This window comes from Oncorhynchus masou, chromosome 32, assembly GCF_036934945.1.
Source record: "Oncorhynchus masou masou isolate Uvic2021 chromosome 32, UVic_Omas_1.1, whole genome shotgun sequence".
NCBI classification, from domain to species: domain Eukaryota; kingdom Metazoa; phylum Chordata; class Actinopteri; order Salmoniformes; family Salmonidae; genus Oncorhynchus; species Oncorhynchus masou.
In genome coordinates this window covers 52,394,705-52,422,270 of record NC_088243.1, presented here as the reverse complement: position 1 = coordinate 52,422,270, position 27,566 = coordinate 52,394,705, and the positions used below count along the sequence as shown (strand labels likewise).

At 42.5% G+C, this 27,566-nt stretch overlaps 1 protein-coding gene across 1 annotated transcript; it reads right to left on the bottom strand.

The window, feature by feature from the left end:
* Positions 1–161: 161 nt before the first annotated feature.
* On the bottom strand, positions 162–27,055 carry LOC135527217 (myotilin-like). Its single transcript, XM_064955827.1, is given in 18 exon segments — positions 162–950; positions 2,776–2,913; positions 3,133–3,298; positions 3,407–3,614; positions 4,109–4,241; positions 5,829–5,866; positions 6,624–6,725; positions 8,159–8,306; positions 8,891–9,031; positions 9,034–9,792; positions 14,353–14,521; positions 14,656–14,775; positions 14,927–14,950; positions 15,152–15,293; positions 15,886–15,951; positions 17,443–17,590; positions 17,811–17,870; positions 26,920–27,055. Coding segments are annotated over 16 exon segments (2,607 nt in total). The 5' UTR covers positions 17,569–17,590; positions 17,811–17,870; positions 26,920–27,055; the 3' UTR covers positions 162–823.
* Between the last annotated feature and the right edge of the window lie 511 nt (positions 27,056–27,566).

Below are 27,566 nucleotides of genomic sequence, written 5' to 3'. Positions count from 1 at the left end.
TGTACACAAATGTGAGCAATAAGCTTTGTGTATATGCAACATTTCTGGGCTGTTATTTTAGCTCATGAAACATGACTTTACATAGTTTTTTGTTCAGCATATATGAACTCAATTTGATATCTTATTTTCAAAGTGAAATAACCACCTGTAATAAGGTCATGAAAACTTTATTACACATATTCAATTTCACATCATACATGGTACATAACACTTATTCAAAATGTTTTTCTATGGTCAGGATCAGACCTTGAGGTTGTGGTAAATTTGGGTGTTACGGCAACCATTTACATTGAGAAGCAATTGTCCAATAAATAGCTTATATAATAAAACAGAAATATCACCTACACACATTCTCACTTGAAGCAGCCGTCATAAAAACAATGCTTTTGTGAAGGAACTTCGAAAGATAGCTACATGTCTGGAGACGATACATGATTAATCCTCTATCCACTAGAACAGCAAACCACAGAACAGCATTTGACAAAGGTCTGTGCCAAGTCAAGTGCACCGGCCAGGAAGGCTACACCACACTAAGAGGATGTGCGGTTGGGAAACCCGCATCTGACCATCATGCCCTTGACACAAACCCAGAAGGGCTCAAACTAAAGTGCATTTGACAAATGCGGGGTCTTTTGAGGTGTCCTGGATTGAGTCTGAGGCAGTGTGGGCAAAATGTGAGTCCATCTACCCGCTTCCTCAAAACCTCAATTGGTTTCCTCCCCAAGACACAAACAACAAGACAGCCTCAGTGGTAGGACACAGGCAGGTATGATAAGGAGCACATCACACATCCACGATTATTACACTCCTGGTGTACTTTTGTCTAGAGCTCCTCGCTCTCGTACAGGGGGGCCGTGTGCTGGGGGGTGGGGTCTGGAGTCAGGACGGGGAGATGGCTGAGGGGGATTTTAAAATGCTTGCCTGTAGGGGGGCAGGCTTGTTGGTGCGAGCTGCAGAGACAAGAGTAAACAGAATGGAATACAAAGATCAAGACATATTCAGAACAGGCTCTTTGAACCTCTAATGCAATAATAATGGAAATGTTGCATTTAAGCCAGGTAATAAAACAAAATGAAAATAAAGCCGGTCAACGTCTAATATTACCAACCTATTATTTTAAAAACATGAAAATTGTACCGTCTGGTTTGCCTAACATAAGGAATTTGAAATCATGTTTGGACCTCTTCATACACAGGAGGAGGAATGTGCTGCTATCCTAAGAGATTTTCCTAAAAAGAACTCCAAAGATAAACTGCTACGGTATTAAGGTTTGCACAAGTGCCATTGAGGCATGCCTGTGCTGTGAGACTGGCGTCGCAGCCCTCTCTGCCAAGCGTTGCTGTATTAAGCACCATCTCCAATTACAGGTTAACCTTGGGAGTCGAAAGACAAGCTTTTCTTGTGGCCAGCAGAGTGTCCGGCTAAATTCTGCTGCACAGTTGGGGCCTGACATCATCGTGATGAGACAATCATATGAGCGAAGAAGAGTCAGTATTTCCATTTAGTAACCCTGCGCTGAGAGGATAGAGCAAGTATATGCCCTCGCTCTGACCGACACATTTCAGACTACTTCTTCAGCGAGCTAGGCTGAATAGAGGTAAAAGTCAAAATGGCCGCTCTCGGTCAGGCGTACCAGATGGCATGTTATGTGATCGAGGAGGAATATAATACAGCAGCCCCTCATTGTCCTAGCCTTGTAATGATACATCTGTTATGGGTTTCTATCAGCCTTTACAACTTGCACCGCCATGGCAACTACTGTATTTGCAGGACGGCAGGATAAATTACAGGAAATTTGCCCCTCTACATCGTAACAGCAGAAAATACTACAAATATTGAGTAACAGACAATTTCCCCTTGCTGCTACAGTACATACGCTTTTGCACAACACTGGTAATTTGTAGTTAGTGGTATAAAGTACTTAAGTAGTACTTTAAAGTATTTTTGCCTAAGTAGTTTTTTGGGGTATGTATAGTTTACCATTTATGTTTGACAACTTTTACTTCACTACATTCCTAATGAAAATGTACTTTTTACTTCATACATTTTCCTTGACACCCAAAAGTACTCGTTACAATTTGAATGCTTAGCAGGACAGGAAAATGGTCCAATTCACACATTTATCAAGAGTACATCTCTGGTCATCCCTACTGCCTCTGATCTGGTGGACTCACTAAACACAAATGCTTAATTTGTCAATTATATCTGAGTGTTGGAGTGTGCTCTTGCTATCTGTAAATGTAAAAATAAAAATAAAATTGCGCCGTCTGGTTTGCTTAAAGGAATTTGAAATTATTTATACTGACTTTTGATACTTAATTATATTTTAGTGATTACATTTAATTTTGAAACTTATATTTGAAACAAAATACTTTTACTCAAGTAGTATTTTACTGGGTGACCCACTTTTCATTTTCTATTATCTTTACTCCAGTATGACAATTGGGTACATTTACCACCACTGTTTATAGTACAGTAATGTAGTATGCCATTTCAATGCCCTGTCATAGCAGACATTCTGAGTGCGAGGTTACAGCGTTGTCTATCTCGGATGTAAACAGTGTGGTAATCCCTGCCTTTGTCCCACTAGTGCAGATGTCAGCACACTATTAGCTGTGAAGGGCCACAAGAGCTTGATTGGCACAGCAGTTATGTGGTGTTTATGAGTTTAAGTCTTGAAACATATACATACAGTAATAGGTAACGGACAGGGATGAGCCAATCGGATCTCTAAACTAAACACTTGTGATAAGCACACACCCACACACGGTTCACTTACTTCCTACGTCCAGTCTGGCATTGCAGGTGGACATGCCGGCCTCGTTGATGGCAGACAGGGTGTACCAGCCTGCATCAGATTTGACCAGCCTCTCAATGAGCAGGCACTGACTTCCAGTGCCATCCTGGTACAGGCTGGAAGACACATCAGGCTTGGGTTACTCTCTCATGGAATCAACAGCACCTCTCACTTATAGCCAACAGAGGTTCACCTTAACTAGTCAAACTAAATCAGCTAATAAGCAAACACATTTCAGCTGGATTCAAGTCAGCTAACTGTCAGAAATTACAATCTCTACTGTGAGCATTTCTCCTTCTGAGAGGATTCAAACTTGGAATTGAAGGTCCATCAACCTCATCCTGGTGGGGTCAATGCGCAGCATGTCTTTGTCCTTCTTCCAGAAGAGTTTTGGTGGAGGGGAGGCAGCCACCTTACACTCTAACCTCACCGTGTCCCCCTCCAGGGCACGAGAGTTCAGCATCTTCTGGACAAAGGTGGGCGGGCGAAGCATCTCCTGGGCTGAAGAGGAGAGGGGGTAAAGCAGTGTTAGAGCATCAATGCTATAAGCTAAGAGATGGGACATGGGAGATTATTTGACAGAATACATTAATCAAAAACAGCCCTTACCGATAACCTCCAGTTTTATGTAGAAGCGGTTCTCCCCAGCGCGGTTTCTGGCAATACACTCGTAGACACCGGCATGATGCACAGTCACAATCTCAATGATGAAGGAGTGCATGCCCTTCTCACACACCAGCATCTTGTGGTAGTCGTCGGGGCGGATGGCCTTCCCGTCGAGATACCAGGCCACATCTGGGGTGGGCAGACCTCCCACCTGAGGACACAGCCAACATCAAACAGAAGAAAGTAGAAACATTTTGTTGCAAAATGTTTTGCTACAGTGTGTACTAATAAATATGACCCTGGACACAATCTTGAGCAGCGAGTGACCCAGGGAGTGTGGGGACTGGAGTGTCGACGACTAGGGGGTCATGCGGGGCTAAGTGCAGGGACCCTGATAGCTCAGAGGAGGAAGTGGATGAGGGGTGAGGAGAGTACAGGGTAGCTTTTTACAACCTGGTTATTCTGTCCAGATGTGATATTGAGTTTCATGTTTGGACTCCAGAGGCTTTAATTACATTACTCTTAAATAAAATTGTTGCATGAGTCCGTGTCAAAGTTTAACGAGGTCTTTACAGAAGATACCTCAGCAATAAGTTCCTACCTAGGAAATAGATCCCAGCTATAAAAATGTTGAATGCTAGCTACATATAATGCATTTGATCAACATTCATGACTAAACTGATTACAGCGTGTCCAGTGCTGTACCTTGAAGTCGATCCTGCAGAACCTGCCCTCCTCCACTGTAAGGTCCTTGGGGACCTGGATGAAACGTGGGGCATAGCACTTCTCCTGGATGGCCGAGCCCTCGTTGCCATCAGTACCAGAATGGTGTTTTCCCCTAGAGGAAAGAAAGAGACAGAGTGAGGAGAAAGAAAGGAGTGAGGAGAAAGTGAAAGCAGAAGAGGGAGGGGGTAGGAACAGAGGAGCTTTCATAACTGCACCTTTGATGGCTGACTTTGAATGATTGAGTTTTCATGCAGTCAAGAGAGCCCACTCTTCTCATCTTTTCAGGTTCAAAAAGCAATTTGAACTAATTCATAACAGCATCAAATGATGCATCTCCATTCATGCTGTTCAGAAAACCCCATTAACATAAACAAAATGGACAAAAAGTCCACACATGGATCCTAAGTCAACTCACTTCAAGTAACACAGCATGTGCCCTTCACCTTCCAACTGTGCATCATAATGGGAAGACAAAGCAATCCCAGAAAACATCAGTAAGGAAGACATCATAGCTGTAGAGACTGGGAGACATGTCAGCTCACTCAGTTCATGGTCTATTATTGTTCCACTTACAGCATGGAACCGGAGCCCGTGGTAGGCATTGGAAACAGCACACAAACACACGGCTGCGCCAGGAAACTCAACCTGGAGCCGACAACCCGCTACCCAGCCCTAAGCCTCAGGTCTCATTCGCACATGCCTTCACCCTCACGTGGAGCACTCTTCTCTTTCTGGTCTCCTCATCTACTGATTTATTGTGTATATGGGGTATGAGCAAAACTCTTTTGGTGTTCAACCTTCTCAAGTTCTCCCAGGTCACCCCGCTCCTCCGCACACTCCACTGGCTTCCACTCGAAGCACACATCATCTTGAAGACCCTGGTGCTTTCCTATGGAGCAGCTAGAGGGAACTCCCCTCCTTACATTCAAGTTATTTTCAAACCCAATACCCTAACCTAAACACTCTTCTGCCACCTCTGGTCTCTTTGCCCTCCCACCCCTACGGGAGGAAAGCTACCGCTCAGCCGAGGCAAAGCACTTCTGTCCTGGCACACCAATTGTGGAATAAGTGTCCTCCTATTGTGGAATAAGTGTCCTCCTAATGTCCATCTTCCGAAAAGGTCTGAAACCCTACCTCTTAAATAAGTATTTTAAATATAAATCACAGTTATCTTAAAAGGAGTTGTTCACCATTTTACAACTTGATGTTAGATAGACTACATTCAGGGTGAGGAACTATGGGCCAAGAGAAACTAATCAATGGTTCAGTTCTTTAAACATCCACTAAAAACTTCAGCTAACCTTAGCTTGTGGTAGCTATCAAATCGATGGGGGCATGTTTAAAGAAAATAAAACTGTCCAAATCACCTGAAATCAATTCAGATCAACTCCCTATTTGGTTTGATGTTACTTTAAAAAGGTGATTAAAAAAAACATGCCCACATGATTGTTAAGTTGCGGTGGCTAAGGTTAGCTTAAGTTTGTAGTGGCGGTTTAAAGAAAACCGAACCATCGATTAGTAGAGGAGAGGGGGTAGATAGTCGTCTATGAGCTGGGAGAAACTGTCAGTGTGAGGAACCGTCCTTTAAGACAAATGCACTATTGTAAGTCGCTCTGGGTAAGTGTGTCTGCCAAATTACTCAAATGTAAAGCATTATAAATATATACACATGCTTTTGCAGACTGTGGGTGAAATTTACCATATTCCTCCAGTGTTACGTCCCTCTGGTGATTCTGGCTGCAAGAGAGGACAGAGAGATTTGGGAATAACATTTTTGCCATGGGCCTGTGTAAAAACATTCGCATACTGTATATAGAGAGTGATTCATCACTGCCTCTACACTATATGTAATGCCAACACTCAAGTTCACCCATAAAGGTGACCTATGTTCAAGACTACATCCTGTCCTGAAAAGGCATTACTTCAACACAACCTCTTGAATAACCAGACTTGCAAAACATTTCAAAGTACATGACACTATGCCTAGGGCAATAGGGGTGGCCAGATGGGGGATAGTGCTGTGGGCACACGTGTTGTACTGTTGTGTGGGCACACGTGTTGTACCGTTGTGTGTATGTGTGGTCTCTTTCTGGCATCCTACACTACATATCCTTGGGAGAATGCTGCTATGGCAGTCTTCACACCTGCTATTTCTAGCTGCATTCTTGGAAGAGGGCTGTGCAGTTCTCCTGTCACTGAAGAGGACAGAGCCGGAGCCCAGACCAATTGTGTGAGGAGAATTGAGGGCTGATCTACAGTGACAGGGGACTAGTCACACACAGTGCAGGCAACATCCCATCTAAACCCCACATAGTATTAGTAACAACATCTCCAAGCCTGAGAAACTTGTGATCTGTATTAGTAGAACATCAAAGACATACAGTAGCATGACAAAAGTATGGATCCTTGAAAAAAAATAAAAGTGTATTATACTTCCTAAAAGAACTTCCTGCAAATCAAATGAGTTGTAATGGATGATATGAGTAAATTATACCTGGTCGAGTTGTGAGTCGGAGGAATTCTCAAAGTCAAAGACAGAGGCAGCGTTATCTGGACCCAGCAACCGTCGAGCCATGCGCTCCTCATAGGACAACTTCTGTCAGGGGACAAACAGGAAACCAGCCTATGGTCAGTCAGTGTACTAGTACCATTAAACGAGCCAATATACTATATAGTACCAGTAAAGCAGCCAATAGCCAGCCAGTGTAGCAGACATGAGTCGGTCATGGTTGCTCGTCGTCACGTAATGAGGTAGCCCCGCCTAAGACTTCAAAATCAGTGACGGCCCAAAAGGGAATTTCCTCTTTGCTCTAAAAGGTCAAGACCTTGATTTCTCCCATGGGAGACCCAGGTTCAAATCCCTCCGGTTACACCACATCCTGTATAGTACCCGTAAACCAGCCAATGCTGAGCCAGTATACTGCAGTTATAATACAACTCTAGTACCCAAAAGCCTGTTTTAGCATGGGCAGCGCACCTGAGGACTTTCACCATTTTGAGGTACTCAACTAGGTGGGACTTCCTATGGGTTAAGGAAGGATGAAATAATTCCATCCAGGTCATCAGGAGGGATCAGCCGATGAATTATACACGTGAGAAAACATTCCATAACTGCAGGTGGCAGTAATATTTCCAACCTGGGTTTTATACCTCTTCAAAACACACTCCAGGTGGCCATATGCACGCTGAGTTTTTTTTTTTACCAACTCAGAAGTAAATGTACTACTTCAAAATTTAGATGGCCTCTACGGCGCTGCCTGTGCTCTCACAGACGCCATAATGGGACAGATACAAAGATGAGTTGTCCATCTAAGTCTATGGTCCCAACTTACTCATTGGAAGCAATATGGTGGATGCTCCACCACTGAACTGCTATATCTATTCAGACCTTTCAGATCTGCAAACGTCAAAGGGTTATGGATAAGGTAAGAAAGTGAATTGGGACTGGCTGTGTAAGTAGGTCTGTCCATAGAGCAGTCTCCAATGTTATAGGGTCTACTTCAACACAACAGCTGCCTTGTGTTGATCATAGTACACTGGTCCACTAAGTCCCAGTGATTCCACTGAAGCTTCTAGTAATTGGAAGTTGGGTCCTATTGAAGTATCTATTCAAAGTTGAGAATCCCTCTTGATGCACGTGGCGTCAAGGATATTGTATGTCCTTGACTTTAATTAATACAGGAATACTACGAGAGGGTGATAAGTTACGAATCCATATTTCCCTCTTTCATAGTTGCCACATTGTGATATCAAATGGTCTGATGTATGCTGTATGGGTTCAAATCAGGAAGGGAACCACACGTCTTCTTGTACAGAATTCACATGGGAGTGGAGTAAACAAGCACGTTATCGAAAAGTACCTAGTTTATTCCCTAACCACATTAAATAAGACAACACTTAGATTATAACATTGTCTTGACACTGAATCACATCACACATTTCCCTATCCACATACATACAGTATATCCACACAAAAATGACAAACACTTCACTGCCCACTAACTCCGGCTAGTTTGTTATAATGAGTACCTGGCTGTTTCTCCTGCGGGCTTCTTTGGTGCGTAGCTTCTTCTCCAGATCTTGGATCAGGGCGTCCTTGGAGCCCTGGATCTGCTCATCCGAGTTGTGGGACACTGGCTGAGGGGCAGGAGCCTTCTTCACGATGAGCTTGGGAAGGCTGGAGAGGGTAAGCCAGCCAGAATATTAAATCAACCATTAATGTTAAAATAATATACACTGAGTATACAAAACATTAAGAACACTTGCTCTTTCCATGACAGACTGACCCTTATTGATGTCACTTGTTAAATCCACTTCAACATCAGTGTAGATTAAGGGGAGGAGACAGGTTAAGCCTGTTGAGACATGGACTGGTGAATGAGCAAGACAAAAGATTTAAGTGCCTTTGAACGGGTATGGTAGTTTGTGTCAAGAACTGCAAAGTTGCTGGGTTTTTCACACTCAACAGTTTTCAATCAGTATCAACAATGGTTCACCACCCTAAGGACATCCAGTCAACTTGACAACTATGGGAAGCATTGGAGTCAACATGGGGCCAGTATCCCTGTGGTACGCTTTCGACACCTTGTTGAGTCAATGCCCGACGAATTGAGGCTGTTCTGAGGGCAAGGGTGGGGGGGTGCAACTCAACATTAGGAAGGTGTTCATAATGTTTTGTATATTCAGTGTATGGTGAATGGCTATAACATACTAGCTAAGACTTAGGCATTTTATTTACCATTTCAAAATATAGCAACTCACATGTTTGGGGTCCCTCTGTAGCTAGGAGGCAGAGACACGCATGAGGGAGGAGGAAAGGAGGGCTGTGGCATGGAAACGGTGGTGGGAGTTTGGGAGTGGGGAGACCGACTCATAGGCAGGCTGTCAGTAGGGAGAGCCATGTGCAGGGGGCATCAAAGCAGGGCTTGGGCAGGGGGCTGGGAGGGTTGGGGGAGTGTGAGGAGCGAGCTGGTGATGGAGGCTGGGGAATGGACATGGGTGCAGGCTTGTACTGTGGGGTGGACTGAGAGGGCAGGACAGAGCAGAGGAAGGCAGCTGAAGAGGACGGGGACTTGGGCTCAGATGGGGCTGGGACACTGACACTGGTGTTAGCACTGGGGACCCTCGGGGTGAGTGTGATAGTGGAGCGCATGGGGGCGCGGGAGGGGGACACGGGCTGGGCAGCGGCGGCGGGAGGAAGAGGGTCATGGGGAAACACCGGCGGCTGTGAGAATGCAGGAGTGGAAATGGGGGAGCTCAGATTGGAGGAGGAGGGAGAGGCCTTGCTGCTGTTCCCATTGGACTGAGGCAGAGCCTGGGCTACATCATAGCTGGGGACCTGGAAGGCCGGCTGGGACTGGATAAACTGGCGTGGCCGTGCATAGTTGAAGGCACTGGGGGCAAAGAGGCTGGGGGTGAAGGTGGGAAGGTCAGCCACACTGCTGCTCATACTGCTGCCTCCAGAGTCTCCTGAGGTCTGGAAGCTGGGCTTGCTGGGAGTGAACAGTTTGGGGGTCGTTTTTATTTTTAAGGCTGGCGGGGGTGGGGTGGGCGTGCGGGCTTCAGGTGACCTCTGTCTCTCTGAGCAGTGGATACTCTTTTCACTTGGACTGAACGGCTCCTCTAGGGTTTTACTAGGTGGCTGCAGCTCAGGCTCTAGAGACCTGCAAGGAAAAACACTTTGGTAACTTAATTTGCATTACTCAAGTTAAACAGGATACATGGTGACCATAGAAACAACAATTCTTACGACAGTAAAATTGTTATACCCATGCACAGCCTATTATGTGGATCATGCATGTTAAGTGCCCCTTTTTGCATAGTAAATAAATCAGAGTAAATTCACCATGAAAAGTTCAATGTTGTGTATGTTTTGGCTTGCCTTACACACTCAAAGGACAAATGTATTGAACACAAACACTGGCCACATGACCTACAAGAGAGTAGTGGACACATGTTGCCGTATGTTGCTATTCAAGTTTGAGGGGCTAAATCAGGAGCCTGTAGTGTTGACTGACATTAGCTGGCAGGTGCAGTTCTTTTACAGCGAACGCCGACATCCTCGTCCAATACTGTGACGAGCATTTCAAATCCCAACCGCCGTCAGATTCAAGCATGGTCTAAACCATACTACTAAATGTCTTCTCACAATGCTAAAGACAATCCAGAAAGAAATTCATAAAATCAGATGACTGTCTGTCTTGTAGAATAAGGAGTCTTACTGGCTCAGTGGACTGCACATGATCCATCTGAAACTCAAATAGTTCCAACTGAATAAGCCCGCCCTCCCCTTTGGGAACATTGGAATGGTATGACTGTGATCCAACAGAAAGGGGACACTGGGAAATAGAGAGATGCTATTGAGTGCTCTGGTCCTTTCAGAGCTTTGTGTGACTGCCTGGAAAGCATCCAGTTTTCCCTCTTGTCGAAAAAGGGATCGCTCCCACTGACATTCAAATTATTTCCATTTTGAAGGGAATCATTATGTTGATTCCATGGTAGGACAGGAAGAGGCTGGAGTCAATACAGTATATTTGGGGATTTATACATCTTAGTGAACCAACTACACCACTAACACACTATCACCATGTACCCTTTGCTAGAAATTAGGAGGAAGCATAAGGACCTTACCTTTCATATCAGAAATAAACAATTTTCAAAACATGTCATGGTAAATTGATACGCCTTTATAGGGTTAGTCTTCACACATAGCCATATCTCCAAGTTACAGTGCGTGTTTACTGAAGACAGACGGAAGACAGAGGTACCACCTTTGCTAATTAGCATACTCTGAACACTAAAGGGAGGCTGCCAGAAACATGTCACTGAAAAATACTGGTCGGCTGCAACTGTGATAAAGCAGGTTAAAATGGTGTACAGTAAGTGTGTATTTTGTATTTGTGAAATTATTTTGATGTGATATGAAAATAAAGGGCTTTATGTTTCTAGAATCGATATACAGTTGAAGTCGGAAGTTCACATACACCTTGGCCAAAAACATTTTTTCACAATTCCTGACATTTAATCCTAGTAAGAAAACCCCGCTTTTGGTCCACCACTTTTGGTCCACCACTTTATTGTAAGAATGTGAAATGTCAGAATAATAGTAGAGAGAATGATTTATTTCAGATCTGATTTCTTTCATCACATTCCCAGTGGGTCAGAAGTTCACATACACTCAATTAGTATTTGGTAGCATTGCCTTCCAATTGTTTAACATGTGTCAAACGTGTCGGGTAGCCTTCCACAAGCTTCTCACAATAAGTTGGTTGAATTTTGGCCCATTCCTCCTGACAGAGCTGGTGTAACTGAGTCAGGTTTGTAGGCCTCCTTGCACACACACACACACTTTCAGGTCTGCCCACAAATTTTCTATAGGATTGAGGTCAGGGCTTTGTGATGGCCACTCCAATACCTTGACTGTGTTGTTTTTAAGATATTTTGCCACAACTTTGAAAGTATGCTTGGGGTCATTGTCCATTTGGAAGACCCATTTGCGACCAAGCTTTAACTTCCTGACTGATGTCTTAAGATTTAGCTTCAATATATCCACATAATTTTCCATCCTCATGACGCCATCTTTTTTGCGAAGAGCACCAGTCCCTCCTGCAGCAAAGCACCAACACAACATGATGCTGCGACCCCCGTGCTTCAAGGTTGGGATGGTGGTGTTCGGCTTGCAAGCCTTCCCCTTTTTCCTCCAAACATAACGATGGTCATTATGGCCAAACAGTTCTATTTTTGTTTCAGACATTTCTCCAAAAAGTACAAAAAGTTTCTCCAAGAAGTCTCCTCCAGCATCTTCACAAGGTATGTTGTTGTTCTGGGATTGATTTGCACTTTTCGCACCTAAATACGTTCATCTCTAGGAGACAGAACGCATCTCCTTCCTGAGCGGTATGACGGCTGCGTGGCCCCATGGTGTTTATACTTGCGTACTATTGTTTGTACAGATGAACGTGGTTCCTTCAGGCATTTGGAAATTTCTATCAAGGATGAACCAGACTTGTGGAGGTCTACAATTGTTTTTCTGAGATCTTGGCTGATTGCTTTTGATTTTCCAATGATGTCAAGCAAAGAGGCACTGAGTTTGAAGGTAGGCCTTGAAATCCATCCACAGGTACACCTCCAATTGACTCAAATGATGTCAATTAGCCTATCAGAAACTACTAAAGCCATGACATCATTTTCTGGAATTTTCCAAGCCACAGTCAACTTATTGTATGTAAACTTCTGACCCACTGGAATTGTGATACAGTGAATAATTGAACAAATCTGTCTGTAAACAATGTGTGTGTGTGTCTATATAGTGTATGCGGAAACAAACTAGTGGATTTTGCCATTTCAGCCACACCCGTACAGACAGGTGTATAAAACCGAGCACACAGCCGTGCAATCGCCATAGACAAACATTGGCAGTTTAAAATGGCCTTACTGAATAGTTAAGTGACTTTCAACGTGGCACAGTCATAGGACACCACCTTTCCAACAAGTCAGTTCATATAGGTTTTGCCCTGATAAATCTGCCCGGGTCAACTCGAAGTGCTGTTATTGTGAGGTGAAAACATCAAGGTGCAACAGTGGCTCAGCTGCAAAGTGGTAGTGGTATGCCACACAAGCACACAAAACAGGACCGTAGCCCCCTAAATTCCAGTGCAGGCAAATCTTAAGACACAGCATACATTGACATTCTAGATGATTCTTTGCTTCAAACTTTGTGACAACAGTTTGGGGAAGGACCTTTCCTGTTTCAGCATGACAATGCCCCCATGCACAAAGCGAGGTCCATACAGAAATGTTTTTTTTTTTTTCGAGATCGGTGTGGAAGAACTTCACTAGTCTGCATAGATCCCTGACCTCAACCCCATCGAATGCCTTTGGGATGAATTGGAACGCCAACTGTGAGTCAGGTCTATATTGCCCAACCTCACTAATGTTTGTGGCTAAATGGAAGCAAGTCACTGCAGCAATGTTCCTACGTCTAGTGGAAAGCCTTCCTAGAAGAGTGGAGTAGTGTATGAGGTCTTTTTAAGAAGTAACGGTAACATTAGGCTCCTTAATGAAGAGTATATATTGCGCTAGCTTTGGTATGCACACTTAAATTATAGACAATGATTGGGGTCTCTACAGAACTCTATTACACGTTAGCCTTCTACAGAGTTCTCACCTTGACACGACACAGCACAGCCCTTCAAAAACACAATTTCACCAACTCACTGATAAGTCATGCAGAAATGTGAATACTGTAACATCCAATTAAAAAGGTAATTTGCATTTACCCATTTAGAAAATGAACAGTGCATATTACAAGGTTCTATACATACACACAATTAAATAGTAAATCAAATCAATTAGACAAACTTTTATAATCAGTTGCACCTGTGACAAATGTATCACCAATTGAGTGATAGAACATTTTTAAAAATCCAACAATAATGCATTAAGCTTACCTGGATAAAAGGTACTAGATTAAAGATCTCAATATTTCAACTTCAATATAGGCTGAACTACAGAGAGTTCAATGTTTCTGATATGAGTCGGAGAGCAAAAGGTCTGTATAGATTGTGTACACCCACGTCAAGTATGCAGAATAACGTGCACGCGACTCTCAGCTGATTTCAGAGCGCGGCTGTGCTGCTACCCCTATTTTACGACACCATAATCTGACCTGCCAATATTTTAATTTTACATGTCACTGTCGCCTAATTCGGTGTGCCTCTCTAGCCTACACACATTCACTTATAAGAGTGCTATTTAATAACATGGTATAAAATGTGCTCCTTGCATTTGTTTCCAATCAAAATTAAAGACAAACAGGCTAAATAGGCCCCTCCCTGTTATTACAATCAGATGATAATTAAACACATCTACAAACCAAACAATCAGCAGCGCTGTAATACCTATCTCAATTCAGTACTCTCTTACCGTAATTCATGAACGGACACAGAATTTGATCAAAAAACCGTTCAAAATATAGCAGCCTACCTGCAACTTCAAAACAAGGAATAGCCCCCTCTTGTGGCAGTTGAATCGAATTGACAGTAGGGAAATATTTTTCTGACCTTCGCATCCCTGCGATTTCATAGATCACCTACGTGATAATTTCTCCAAAGTATACTTTAACATATGCATAGGTATTTTGATACATAAATACTGTCCCACAGCAGCATACTGGCCCCTCATCTTTCCATTTTAGAGTTTTTGCCTAAAATAGTTTAACTCACTGTTCTTCCAAGGGGGGGTCAATCTCACAGACTGGGCTCTCGGGCCACTCTGGAGGGGGAATCGCTGCTACGTCTTGTAGTAAAGAGGGGACTTCATCATGTTCCAGCCTGGTAGACTCTAAGGGCTGCTCATCCATGGGTTGCTCATTCTCCATCTGCTCTTCCAGGTCTGGACACGGAGACATCACATTGTCAGAATGTTTTTCAGGATTGTAATGTAGATTAGAGTGATGTAGAAAGCTGAGTAAAAGCACAAAAGTAGTCTTTTGCGTCTGACCAGTTCTGAAACTAGTCTCTGCTCACCAATGTACACCTCCAGTGTGGCGATGCATGATACTGTTCCGAACTGATTCCCAGCTATACATTTGAACACCCCAGAATCCTCTGGGAAGGCCTCGGTGATGACAAGGGTACACAGCTCCTCTATGGAAGAAGGAGAGGAGGGGACACATGAGAACGGCACACCAATACCAGCACCAATGTATCATGTTAATGTTATAATAAAGGAAGACACTGGTAAATGTGCCCTTCTACAATAGCCAACAGTGGGCCTTTGGTATGCTTTCCCACTCACCTGGCACTGATGCAGAAGTAGCCTCTGAAAAAGAAGGAGAACGTTTAGAGATCATTTCTATTTAGCGCCTCCCCAATGGGCACAGACATCAATTCAATGTCTATTCCATGTTGGTTCAATGTAATTTCATTGAAATGACGTGGAATCAATGTTGATTCAAAAGCCATTTTTGGTCTGTGTGTATTTCCCAACACCGATGGAGCCACCTTGCACTCTGCCACTCACTCTTTCGGAGGATGCGGAAGTCAGCAGAGTCCACTATCTGCTCTTCCTCGCGATACCACAGAACCTGCAGTGGTGGCGTTCCACGGATACGGCACTCTAGAACCACCAACTGACCCTTGACCGTGCTGACGTCGTGGAGACACTGGACACAAAGAGAACTGGATCAAAGTGACTGGGTGGCTGTGGAGACTCACATACCACCACCACCAAGCCCCTCCTCCCTCCTCTCTTAACCTCGCTCCTCACCTTGCCCTCTGCACATACAGCCCTCTACACATACAGCCCTCTACACATACAGCATGTGCCCAGATGTTTAGGGCACTATCATTAACAAACTGACAAGAACACTTTTGATATATATATATCAAAAGTGTTCTTGTCAGTATATATATATATATTTCAAAAGTGTTCTTGTCAGTATATATAAATATATTTTATTTTTTACCTCTGACAGCAATTAAGGCAATGGCCTTTCTCATCATCTGACTGGAAAGCTATGTCATATGCCTATGTAATCATGAGGAACGAGAGCAGGTGTCAATCCATGTGTTGAATGACAATGATCATAACTCTGTTCACAGTTCTGATGTAGGTAGGAACAAACCTTCATAAAATGTATGTAGGGCCAAGTCCAACTCAACCTTTGACTCAACCTTTATTTCCAAACCAGACAAATCCATGCTTCAGTTTCATATTCAGTCACCAGATGGGGGTAAAGATGTATCCTGTATTACCTTGACAAAAGTAGGAGTCACTCCACCACTCCCTGAATGCTGTTGGGAATATGATGGACTCTGTGTCTAGAAAAGAGATATGACAACAACTAGTGGATTTAAAAACACAAATAAACACTGCTATGCATTGTCTGTGGGTACATAACATATTGACAAGGAGCAGTTGAAGGCATATATTATATACAGGGCCTTCAGAAATTATTCACATCCCTTGACTTATTGCACATTTTGTTATGTAACAAAGTGGGATTGAACTTGATTTGACTGTCATTTTTTTGTCAATTACCACACATAATACTCTGTAATGTCAAAGTTGAAGAAAAATGCTAAGATTATACCATATATTTCTTTATGAAAAATAAAACACTAATATATCTTCATTAGATAGGTAGTCAACCCCCTGAGTCAATACAAGTTAGAATCAACTTTGGCAGAGATTATAGCTGTGAGTCTTTCTGGGTAAATCTCTAAAAGCTTTGCATACCTGGATTATACAATATTTCCCCATTATTCTTTTAAGTGGTTGTTGATCATTGTTAGACAGTCATTTCCAAGTATTGCCATAGATTTTTAAATTTTTGCTCTATTATGTTTCTTTTTATCTTAAAAACTCCCTTGTTGATGACAAGCATACCCATAACATGATGCATCCACTATCATACTTGAACAAATGAAGAGTGGTACTCAGTGATGTGTAGTGTTGGATTTGCCTTTAACAATGATTTTGTATTCAGGACAAAAAGTTAATTTCTTTGCCACATTTTTTGAATGTATTACTTTACTGCCCTATTGCAAACATTATTCATGTTTTGGAGTATTTTATTTCTGTACAGGTTTGGCCTCATGGTGAAATCCCTGAGGGATTTCCTTCCTCTCTGGCAACCGAGTTAGGAAAGACACCTGCATCTTTGTAGTGACTCGGCTTATTGATACACCATCCAAAGCTTAATTGACAACTTCAAAGGGATATTCAAATTCCCTTCTCGACTGAGGGACCTTACAGATAATTGGATGTGTGTAGTGGTACAGAGATGGATCAGTCATTCAAAAATTGTGTTAACAAAAGAACATTCATGTTTTTTTCTTTGTATTATTTTTTTACCAGATCTAATGTTTTATATTTTCCTACATTAATTTAACATTACACAAACTTCAAAGTGTTTCCTTTCAAATGGTATCAAGAATATGCATATCCTTGCTTCAGGTCCTGGGCTACACGCAATCGAAAATTTAAAAAAGGGTCTGATCCTTAATTAATGTGTAAAAAAAACATATACAAAAAAAATCCACTTTGACTTCATGGGTTTTATTGTGTGGAGATCCGTGACACAAAATCTCAATTGAATACATTTTAAATTCAGGGTCTAATACAACAAAATGTGGAAAAAGTCAAGGGGTGTGAATACTTTCACTAATGACATATATATATATTGTTATGAATATGTATATATTGTATGTTGTGAGTGAAGGTGTGGTGGTAAATCATCAGCATAGCTATAATATGGTGCTTGTGTGTGTGTATGTCTGTGTGTTTGTGCATGTGTGTCAGGTAGGTACCCTCTGGGGGCTGATGCAGAGGGGCTGCACCAGGCTGGAGTGTCTCTGCTGCTGGACCAAGGTGGAGGAAGAGGAAGAGGAGGAGGAAGAGATTGCTCTGGAGGAGCTGGAGATGGTAAGGGACATGCTACTGGTCTTCTTCTGGATGCTTCTCACACACACACACACACACACACACACACACACACACACACACACACACACACACACACACACACACACACACACACACACACACACACACACACACACACACACACACACACACACACACACACACACACACACACACATTTCTCAAAATTTTAGGTTCAATTATGTACTGGTTTTCATTGAAAACTTTTAGTCATTTTGTCCTTCCAACTTACTGTGCCATGTTTCAGGCTTTTCCAAGGGGGATTGTCACTGTGTCCAATTGGTGCTGATTTCTATACAGAAGGGAGGGAGAGCATGAGCTGCAGATGTTTATATGTGTTCAACACCCACATGATTATTTAATTCTATACACCATAGGTCCTAAAGCTAACATGATTCAACCCTCCATCAGACCAACTGTATGCTTCTGTACCAGATGTGATCTTACAAATGAAACATCTAAGGATACTGCACCTTGCGATTGTGATGTGACACGCCACGTTTAATTGTATGTGTGTGTGTCCTTCTGTCTGTCCGTCCATCTGTCCGTCTGTCTCTGTGTGTGTGTTGCCTCAAAAGCTCACGACTGAGTGATCATCACGGTGGGCAAAGGTTACATGACAATCTATCCATCTGAAGTTCATGTTGCTTACCCCAGAAAGGCACTGTTCATCTCCTTTAATCTCCCAGAATCACCCTGGTGATGGATACTGGCATGAGCCTCTGACTATTTATACAGAAAGGGGATCTCATTGGCACACAGCGGGAGCTCAGCTTGTAAATCATGTGCTGTAGACTGAACCAGCTCATTCCAGGAAACCCAGAAATCCCTAGAAATATGGTACTTCAGGTTATTCCTGTGTGGTATGGATACAATCCATACACACACACACACACATTCAACAGCATTAAGGGAAGGTTCAACAACCCATCAGAGTAGCAACATGACACTTCTAAATGCTTTGCATGAAAACAACAACACATATCACTGCTTTAGAGACACACTTCTAAGAGAAAGAGGACAAGCATAACACAAGAAACACAAAATACACTTCTCTTTTTCTTTTTCGTCTTCCACGCCAAGCGCTAAGACAATGAGACATTTACTGATTGCCACAGAGAAAATGATTAACTCTCCTGTTGTGTTCGTTTCATGTTAGTTAATTCTGTTCTTCGGTCCAAAATTACCGCCTCATTATAGCTGATTATAAATCCATAATAACACATGTATTGTAACATAATGTTGTGTTAGATCTTTTGATCAACTTAAGTTCTTGTGAACATTATAGGTTTTGAACTTCTATTTCCTATTTATGGCCTGTAGGCCTCATTGACTTGAGCGCATACAACTAGTTTTTAAGTTAAAAAAGCATAATGTATGGATTATTTTGACTATAACAAATACTCAGATTAAACATATTGTGCTATTTATCATAGACTACTTTGTGTCAAAGTTTAACAAGGACACTCTTCTCCTCACCAGTGTCATGATCAAAGATATGATCAAGAGACTCACATACAGTATATCGTTTGGTCATTGCGCTGCCACAGAATGAATTGTGAGCAAGGCCTCAAAAAAGCTTTATATACCAGAGGTGAGAGAAAAGTTCTAGATATTATTGAAACAATGTTGTGATTGTTTGTGTGAATGCCAACAGGTGTGGTTCCCATGTGGGAAAGATTCTATTGGGGAAAGGGGGATTGCTATGGAAGCCACGAAGGGGAGTGAGGTTTGTGTGCTTGTGTGTGTGTGTGTGTGTGTGTGTGTGTGTGTGTGTGTGTGTGTGTGTGTGTGTGTGTGTGTGTGTGTGTGTGTGTGTGTGTGCTCAAACATGCATGTATGTGGGGGTCTGGGAGAGGAAGTGTGTCCATCTGATGAATGGGCATGTGTCTGAACTCAATTTTATACACTAATTATAGTCTCACCCATTAATTTCTAATGACCGGTCATTTTTGACCGGGAACACCACAGGTGTACTAAAGTTATATAAAACACCCCAAATTTTATGTGAATCATCTAAATGTATTTTGTTTATTCAGATGCCCTGTGTGGACAAAGTCATTGAACCTTATGACCAATCAGATGAAATGAACTACATTTTTCAGAGAGAGAACTTGTAAATTCGGTCCAATTCGGCCGGAACACAGCAGGAGGGTTAAATTGACAATGAAAAGCAGATACATTTTGGCTAACAAGAAAAGTGCTCCACCATGTCACTGTATTGTGAGGAAAAAGGAAACAAGTACATGGAACCTTCTGAGGTAATCCCAACATTCTAGAGAGATGTGTGAGGATCGACGCTGGAGACAGGAAGCAGGTGCAGGGAGAACATTTAATAAATAACGGACATGAAACAGGACAGGAATAGCATCTGGACAGGGGACAAAATAACTACATCAATGCTGACACCGGGAACAAACGGGGGAGCGGACAGTTATAGATGTGGAGCAATCAACAAAGGGAAGGAGTCCAGGTGAGTACACTGAGCACTGCTGTGCGTAAATGATGGTGTCAGGTATGCGTAATGAAGGGCAGCCCGGAGCCCTCGAGTGCCAGAGAGGGAGAGCGGGAGCAGGCGTGACAAGATGGGGTTGTTTGTGTGATTTAAGTGACATATGACCCTTAAAACAGAGGCTCCATTTAACTATACTGGACCTCTTGATACGATTGAGTGAGGAGGGAAACCCACCTTGTCACCATGGAAGATCTGCTTCCGACCACCCAGTCTGGTCAGATGATTCATCTCCTCAACGTGTCAGATTACATGAAATCTAACTGTAGTGGGAAAATTTGAGAAGGTGATATTCGTAACTAGCGACTTGCAGGCGCTGAGGCCCAGCATGAAGACTCAATACATTATTTAGATGGTTGGCCATATATTTGCATCTCACAGGAGAGAGCCACACCATATCTGTGGCAACCTCGGGGATGAAACGTTTCCACGGATGTCCTGTGGTCACTGGAGTGATGAAACTTGAATCAGCTTAATGACCGTTACTGTAAATTATATTGTAAATTATATTGCCATGTTTGGATTGTTTTAGGAGTTCACAAAAAGCTGTGTGTGTCACACACGTTAAGTCATATTTAGTTGATAGTCACTCTGTCTTATTCTGTAATGTATATTGTATTTCATGCACACTGTAATTGTTTGAGTGTTGTATTTTGTAACTAATAAATGATATTAGTTGAATTTACAGAGTAATTCTGTGACTGACTATATGTTCATAGTACAGTGCATTTGGAAAGTATTCAGACCCCTTCAATTTTCCACATTTTATTACATTTTTAAATCAAAGTCCGTCATCAATCTACACACAATACCCCATAATGTCAAAGTGAAAACAGGTTGGATTTTTGCAAATTGAGCTCAGGTGCATCTTGTTTCCATTGATCATCCTTGAGATGTTTCTACAACTTGATTGGAGTCCAACTGTGGTAAATTAAATTGATTGGAAATGATATGGAAATGCGCTTGTCTATATAAAGTCCCACAGTTGACAGTGCATGTCAGAGAAAAAAACCAAGCCATGAGGTTGAAGGAATTGTCCGTAGAGCCCCGAGACAGGCGACACAGATCTGGAGAAGGGTACCAAAACATTTCTGCAGCATTGAAGGTCCCCAAGAACACAGTGGCCAACATCATTCTTAAATGGAAGAACCCGATGGTCACTCTGAGAGAGCTCCAGAGTTCCTCTGTGGAGATGGGAGAACCTTCCAGAACCTTCCAGAAGCATCCCGGAGTCGCCTCTTCACTGTTGACGTTGAGACTGGTGTTTTGCGGGTACTATTTAATGAAGCTGCCAGTTGAGGACTTGTGAGGTGTTTGTTTCTCAAACTACTTGTTCTCTTGCTCAGTTGTGCACCGGGGCCTCCCACTCCTCTTTCTATTCTGGTTAGGGCCAGTTTGCGCTGTTCTGTGAAGGGAGTAGTACATAGCGTTGTACGAGATCATCAGTTTCTTGGCAATTTCTCGCATGGAATAGCCTTCATTTCTCAGAACAAAAATAGGCTGACGATTTTCAGAAGAAAGTACTTTGTTTCTGGAAATTTTGAGCCTGTAATCGAACCCGCAAATGCTGATGCTCCAGATACTCAACTAGTCTAAAGAAGGCCAGTTTTATTGCTTCTTTAATCAGCACCACAGTTTTCAGCTGTGCTAACATAATTGCAAAAGGGTTTTCTAATGATCAATTAGCCTTTTAAAACTTCTTATGGCTTAGATCCCGCTAACGGGATCGATGTGACAACAGCCAGTGAAAGTGCAGAGCGCCATTCCTCAGATGACACTCATAGGACGTCATGTTACACAATACATGTATGTTTTGTTCGATAAAGTTCATATTTATATACAAAGATCTGAGTTTACATTGGTGCGTTATGTTCAGTAGTTCCAAAACATCCGGTGATTTTGCTGAGAGCCACATCAATTTACAGAAATACTCACCATAAATGGTGATGAAAATACAAGTGTTATACATAAACTTCTCCTTAATGCAACCGCTGTGTCAGATTTCAAAAAAGCTTTACCGAAAAAGCACACCATGCAATAATCTGAGTACAACGCTCATTCAACAAAACAAGCCATACAGATATCCGCCATGTTGTGGAGTCAACAGAAGTCAGAAATAGCATTATAAATATTCACTTACCTTTGATGATCTTCATCAGAATGCACTCCCAGGAATCCCAGTTCCACAATACATTTTTGATTGGTTTGATAAAGTCCATCATTTATGTCCAAATAGCTCCTTTTTGTTTGCGTGTTTAGCCCAGTAATCCAAATTCATGAGGAGCGAGCAGACGAAAAGTCAAAAAGTTCCGTTACAGTTCGTAGAAACATGTCAAACGATGTATAGAATCAATCTTTAGGATGTTTTTAACATAAATCTTCTATAATGTTCCAACCGGAGAATTCCTTTGTCTGTAGAAATGCAATGGAACGCAAGCTAACTCTCACATAAACATGCGTGATCAGCTCATGCCACTCTGGCAGACCTCTGACTCATTCAGCCGCCATTCCCCCTTCCTTCACAGTAGAAGCATCAAACAACGTTCTAAAGACTGTTGACATCTAGGGGAAGCCTTATGAAATGCAATAGGACCCCATAGACACTGTATATTCGATAGGCAATGACTTGAAAAACTACAAACCACAGATTTCCCACTTCCTGTTTGGATTTTTTTCTTAGGTTTTTTGCCTGCCATATGAGTTCTGTTGTACTCACAGACATCATTCAAACAGTTTTAGAAACTTCAGAGTGTTTTCTATCCAAATCTACTACAATACTATAATATTCATATATTAGCAACTGGGCCTGAGTAGCAGGCAGTTTACTCTGGGCACCTTTTTCATCCAAGCTACTCAATACTGCCCCCAGCCATAACAAGTTAAAATGATAAACTTGGATTAGCTAACACAACGTGCCATTGGAACACATTAGCGATGGTTGCTGATAATGGGCCTGTACACATATGTAGATATTCCATAAACAATCTGCCGTTTCCAACTACAATAGTAATTTACAAAGTGAACTATGTCTACATTGTATTTCTGATCAAGTTGATGTTATTTTAATGAACAAAAAAATGCTTTTCTTTCAAAAACAAGGACATTTCTAAGTGACCCCAAACTTTTGAACAGTAGTGCACATTTGCGAACATTTCTAAAAACCTGTTTTTACTTTGGCATTATCAATCAATCAAATATATTTATGAAGCCCTTTTTACATCAGCCGATGTCACAAAGTGCTATACAGAAACCCAGCCTAAAACCCCAAACAGCAAGCAATTCAGATGTACGCAGAAGCACGGTGGCTAGGAAAAACTCCCTAGAAAGGCAAGAGCCTAGGAAAAAACCTAGAGAGGAACCAGGCTCTGAGGGGTGGCCAGCCCTCTTTTGGCTGTGGGGTATTGTGTGTAGATTGATGAGGAAAAAAACAATTTAATCAATTTTAGAATAAGGCTGTAACGTAGGGTCTGAATACTTTCCGAATGCACTGTATATGCTTGGGTTCCACCTTGGCATCCCTGGTGTACTTGACTCAATAAATTACTGTAAGAACATTGGTCGCCAGGATTAGCTGTTTGTATCTCTTAATAATTGCATAACAGTGCAAGATAGACACATGTTCATAATAGTCATATTAAGAGGTGATGCAAGGCTTGCTACCTTGACTAGATCCTCCAGAGACATACAGGGCCTGTTGCATTTATTCACATAATAATGAAGTCAGATTTATGAATGTAGTTAATTATTATATTCAACATAATTTTAATTCAACTACATAACAAGGGGGCTTGTTTGAGACATGCAAATGACACTGTGCATTGCTTGCACCCAGCAGGCCAGCATGGTATTCTCAGTGTACCCTGCAGGAGATCCAGTGACTGGGCCTCTACCACCTTTCAGCCCCCACCCTGAGCCTGGAGGACTGGCTAGCTAGCGACGAGCTAGAGTAGAGCTTCTGGACGAGAGGAAACCTGAGCTAAGCCACAATCTAATTTTGTTTTTCGCCTTCTGTGCGTTGAATTTAGAAACACATGGCGTAAGATAAATCTTCCCCCACCGGCCTGGTCTGGAATGTCCACTGGAGCCAAAGTGCGGTCCCAAATCGACAGTGGGTTTAATTCACATATTCACCCTGGTCATCCCCTCGCTTGCTCAGCTCGCATTGTCCTCTTAAACAACACATCCATTCCAAACACATCCCATATCCTCATCATAGGAAACAACAACCCCACTTTTTATAAAAGGAGGGAATATATATATGGTAGCTCATTCCCGCATACCCTGTATGGGGGGGGGTAAATGCAAATGAGGGAACATGAAAATACAGGCCTCTAATTCACACCTTCCTCTACACATTACCAGAGAGGCACGACATCTGACATCTGACAGCTTTGGAAAGTTTAGAGGCATAAACAAGGCCAGTCTCAATACCCATGCATGCCCTCTGAAACTACAGGCACAAGCAATGCGCGTCTCTTTGCTAAGGTCTTATTTCAGCTTTATACAGTATAATTAACATTAAGCCACTTTCAAATCATGTGTAGAAAATTGGGTAACACTTTACTTGACACCCAGCGTCATAACACGTTATGACACGGTCATAACCATGCCATAATATGTCAGAACAGCTGACATAACTTGTCATAACGTGTCATAATGTGGTCATAACACTGTCATGAGCCATATATTTACACCTGGTGTGACATATATTGTGTTATTTTATGTCTGGTTATGACACCTACACAAGAGTGTAAAAACCTATATTTAAAATATGCTTTTTCCCTGCCAAGAAGTTTCCTTTCCTTTTAAAGTTTTTCTTAAATCCTTTGTTGTTGTTGTAATGAATTCTTTATGGTCATGTATTTAAAAAAAATGAAATAAAAATATATATAAAACTTGTAGAAAATGCATTGTATGACACTGTCATGAAGCATTAGAGGGTGGAAAAATAGATAAAACTGAGTGTTTATATTTATTTAGCTTTGCACCATTGTTTTCCATCCAAAGAAATTATGACACTTCCTGAATGTGGCTCCATTGTAGGAAGGGGTTGTTTTCTTAATGTGGAATTTGATGAATAACACCCAGGAACATTGCAAAAATGCCTACATCCACTGAAAAAAGTGGTTAAAATTCTTAAATTCCCTTTCAAGATCCATATTTGAATGTTTTTAAGGTAAAGGACACCTGACATTACATTTAAAGCCTTTCGGGATTTTACACTAAAGTGATATTTCCTGAGGACAGAAAAGGCACCGCATTGTAGGAATGACCCTGTATCCATCAGTCTGCCACCATAGGAGCCTTCTTTTTGTACTGCAGCTGCCTCTGTCACCGATGTGAAATGGCTAGCTAGGTAGCGGTGGTGCGCGCTAATAGCGTTTCGATCGGTGACGTCACTCGCTCTGAGACCTTGAAGTAGTGGTTTCCCTTACTCTGCAAGGGCCACGGCTTTTGTGGAGCGATGGGTAAAGATTCTTTGTGGGTGACTGTTGTCTATCTGTGCAGAGGGTCCTTGGTTCGAGCCCATGGAGGGGCGAGGGGACGGACTAAAGTTAATCTGTTACACCGCTCTAATACCGACACATATCATTGTCCAGTCATGGATACATTCCATCCCAACCATCACAACACAGCTCAGTAATGATACTGCAGCTTATGACCAGCAGGAGCCTATGTACTTGGCAGGATGCTGAAATCTTATTAAGGTAGTTATTTAGACGGATCATCGGACAGGATAGTGATCCAGGCTTTAACACACTGATATGGTCATGTTGAACCCATATTCCAATTAACTAAAGTGAGGTCAAAATACCAGATAACACCTGGTGAGAATAAACATGTTCAGAATGCCAGTTATTGACCCAGGTCTACAGTAATGCAATTGTTCATCAACCAAACTGAACGACTTCAAAACCCCAAATCTCAAAGTAGAAGGACTGGAGGGGACGTCTCCAATAAATAAACAAGTCAGCAAATTTTGTCATGTGACATCCTGGGTCTTCTCTTGTTGAAAAGATATCAAAAGATTTGCAAGTCATCAGACTCCTGACATGTTTAGGTTGCACAAGGCCACTGAGAATCTAGTAGAGTTTGTACATACAACCAACTGCTACTACTGATATTGTGAAACACTCGTGGGCTATAATTGAATATTTGTTGACTGACTTGGTTTTAATCATCAAGCCATTGCACAAGTCAACAATTCCAACATGTCTCGGAATTGTCTACAGGTGGACCAATTTAGAGCGAGGAGCACATGATGCCCGGCCAATCAGACCTCTCAGTTTGCAGAGTGCATTGCAGAAGCATGTTTGGCCTGGCCAAGCCCCCCCCCCCCCCCCCACCCTCCCTCCCCATCCTGGCCCCTTCCATCATCCCCAACTGCACCCTGGAATGCCAAGCTGGCTTACCCCGCTGCACACTATATAATTGACACACTTTTGCAGTTCCAAAGTTAAATCCCAGCAAATGCAACACATTTTTCACTACACAATTTTTTGATTTGCCAGCTTATACGGTTTGATCACAAAAGAAAAACAGTTAAGTCATTCAAATTTGACATGACTACCAGGCTAAGATTTCATGTTTGATTGATACAGTAGATAAACATGCAAATGTACCTTCCATTTAAATTTGGTAAGAGATAGATAGCTTTACAGCTGTATGTATAGTCAACAGTTGAACACAAACCAGGACATATTTTGAGTAAGGATCCGGTGACATAAGCCAGATGATCCTAAGCTGTACCAACACCTGACCCCTAGACCACCCAACTAATGGTTCCTCTGGGGAAAATAAAAAGCCCCACACCATGCAGAGACCTTACCAGTGGACCACTGTGCAGCTACTAGTCCAATGGGTGATGACTGTACTGTGTGAGACAGGCAGACAAACGGTTCTCTCTGCTCCTCTCCCTGGCACACTCTCTTCCCTGCTCACCAAGGGGGCGCAGAGGGTCCTTCTCTGAGCACCACTCAACTGTCATCTACAGGGGTGGTATCCAGACGGGAGGGAGGTGGATGGGTGGTGGTGGGGGGTGTCAGGGGGAGTGTTAGGTGGGGGAGGCAGCCATGGCAGTGGCTGGGACTGAGAGCCACCAGCTCCACTATAGCAGCGTCTGACTGAGCCTGAGGAGGGAGTTGGTTGAGGAAGTGAGCTAGGGCCCGTCTCAGGTTACCTCCCTTCCATCTGACACAGCTGACTCTACAGTTAACCAGAGAACTAAACATTCTGACCTGCAAATATAGACCAGACCCTAGCTAGCACGCTGCCCAAACACTGTGACTGCTTCAACAGATACAGGAATACTGTAAGCATGTGGAAATTAAATGGAAGTCTTGGATCATCATGTGCAGGTGGAATGCATCATACGTAAGAAATAGCTCTTGTGTGGAAGTCCCTATTACATTGGGTGCCAGTCAGACTTGGTTCCGGGTGAAGATGGAACCCATGTTTCCTGTTTCAGCTCCCAGC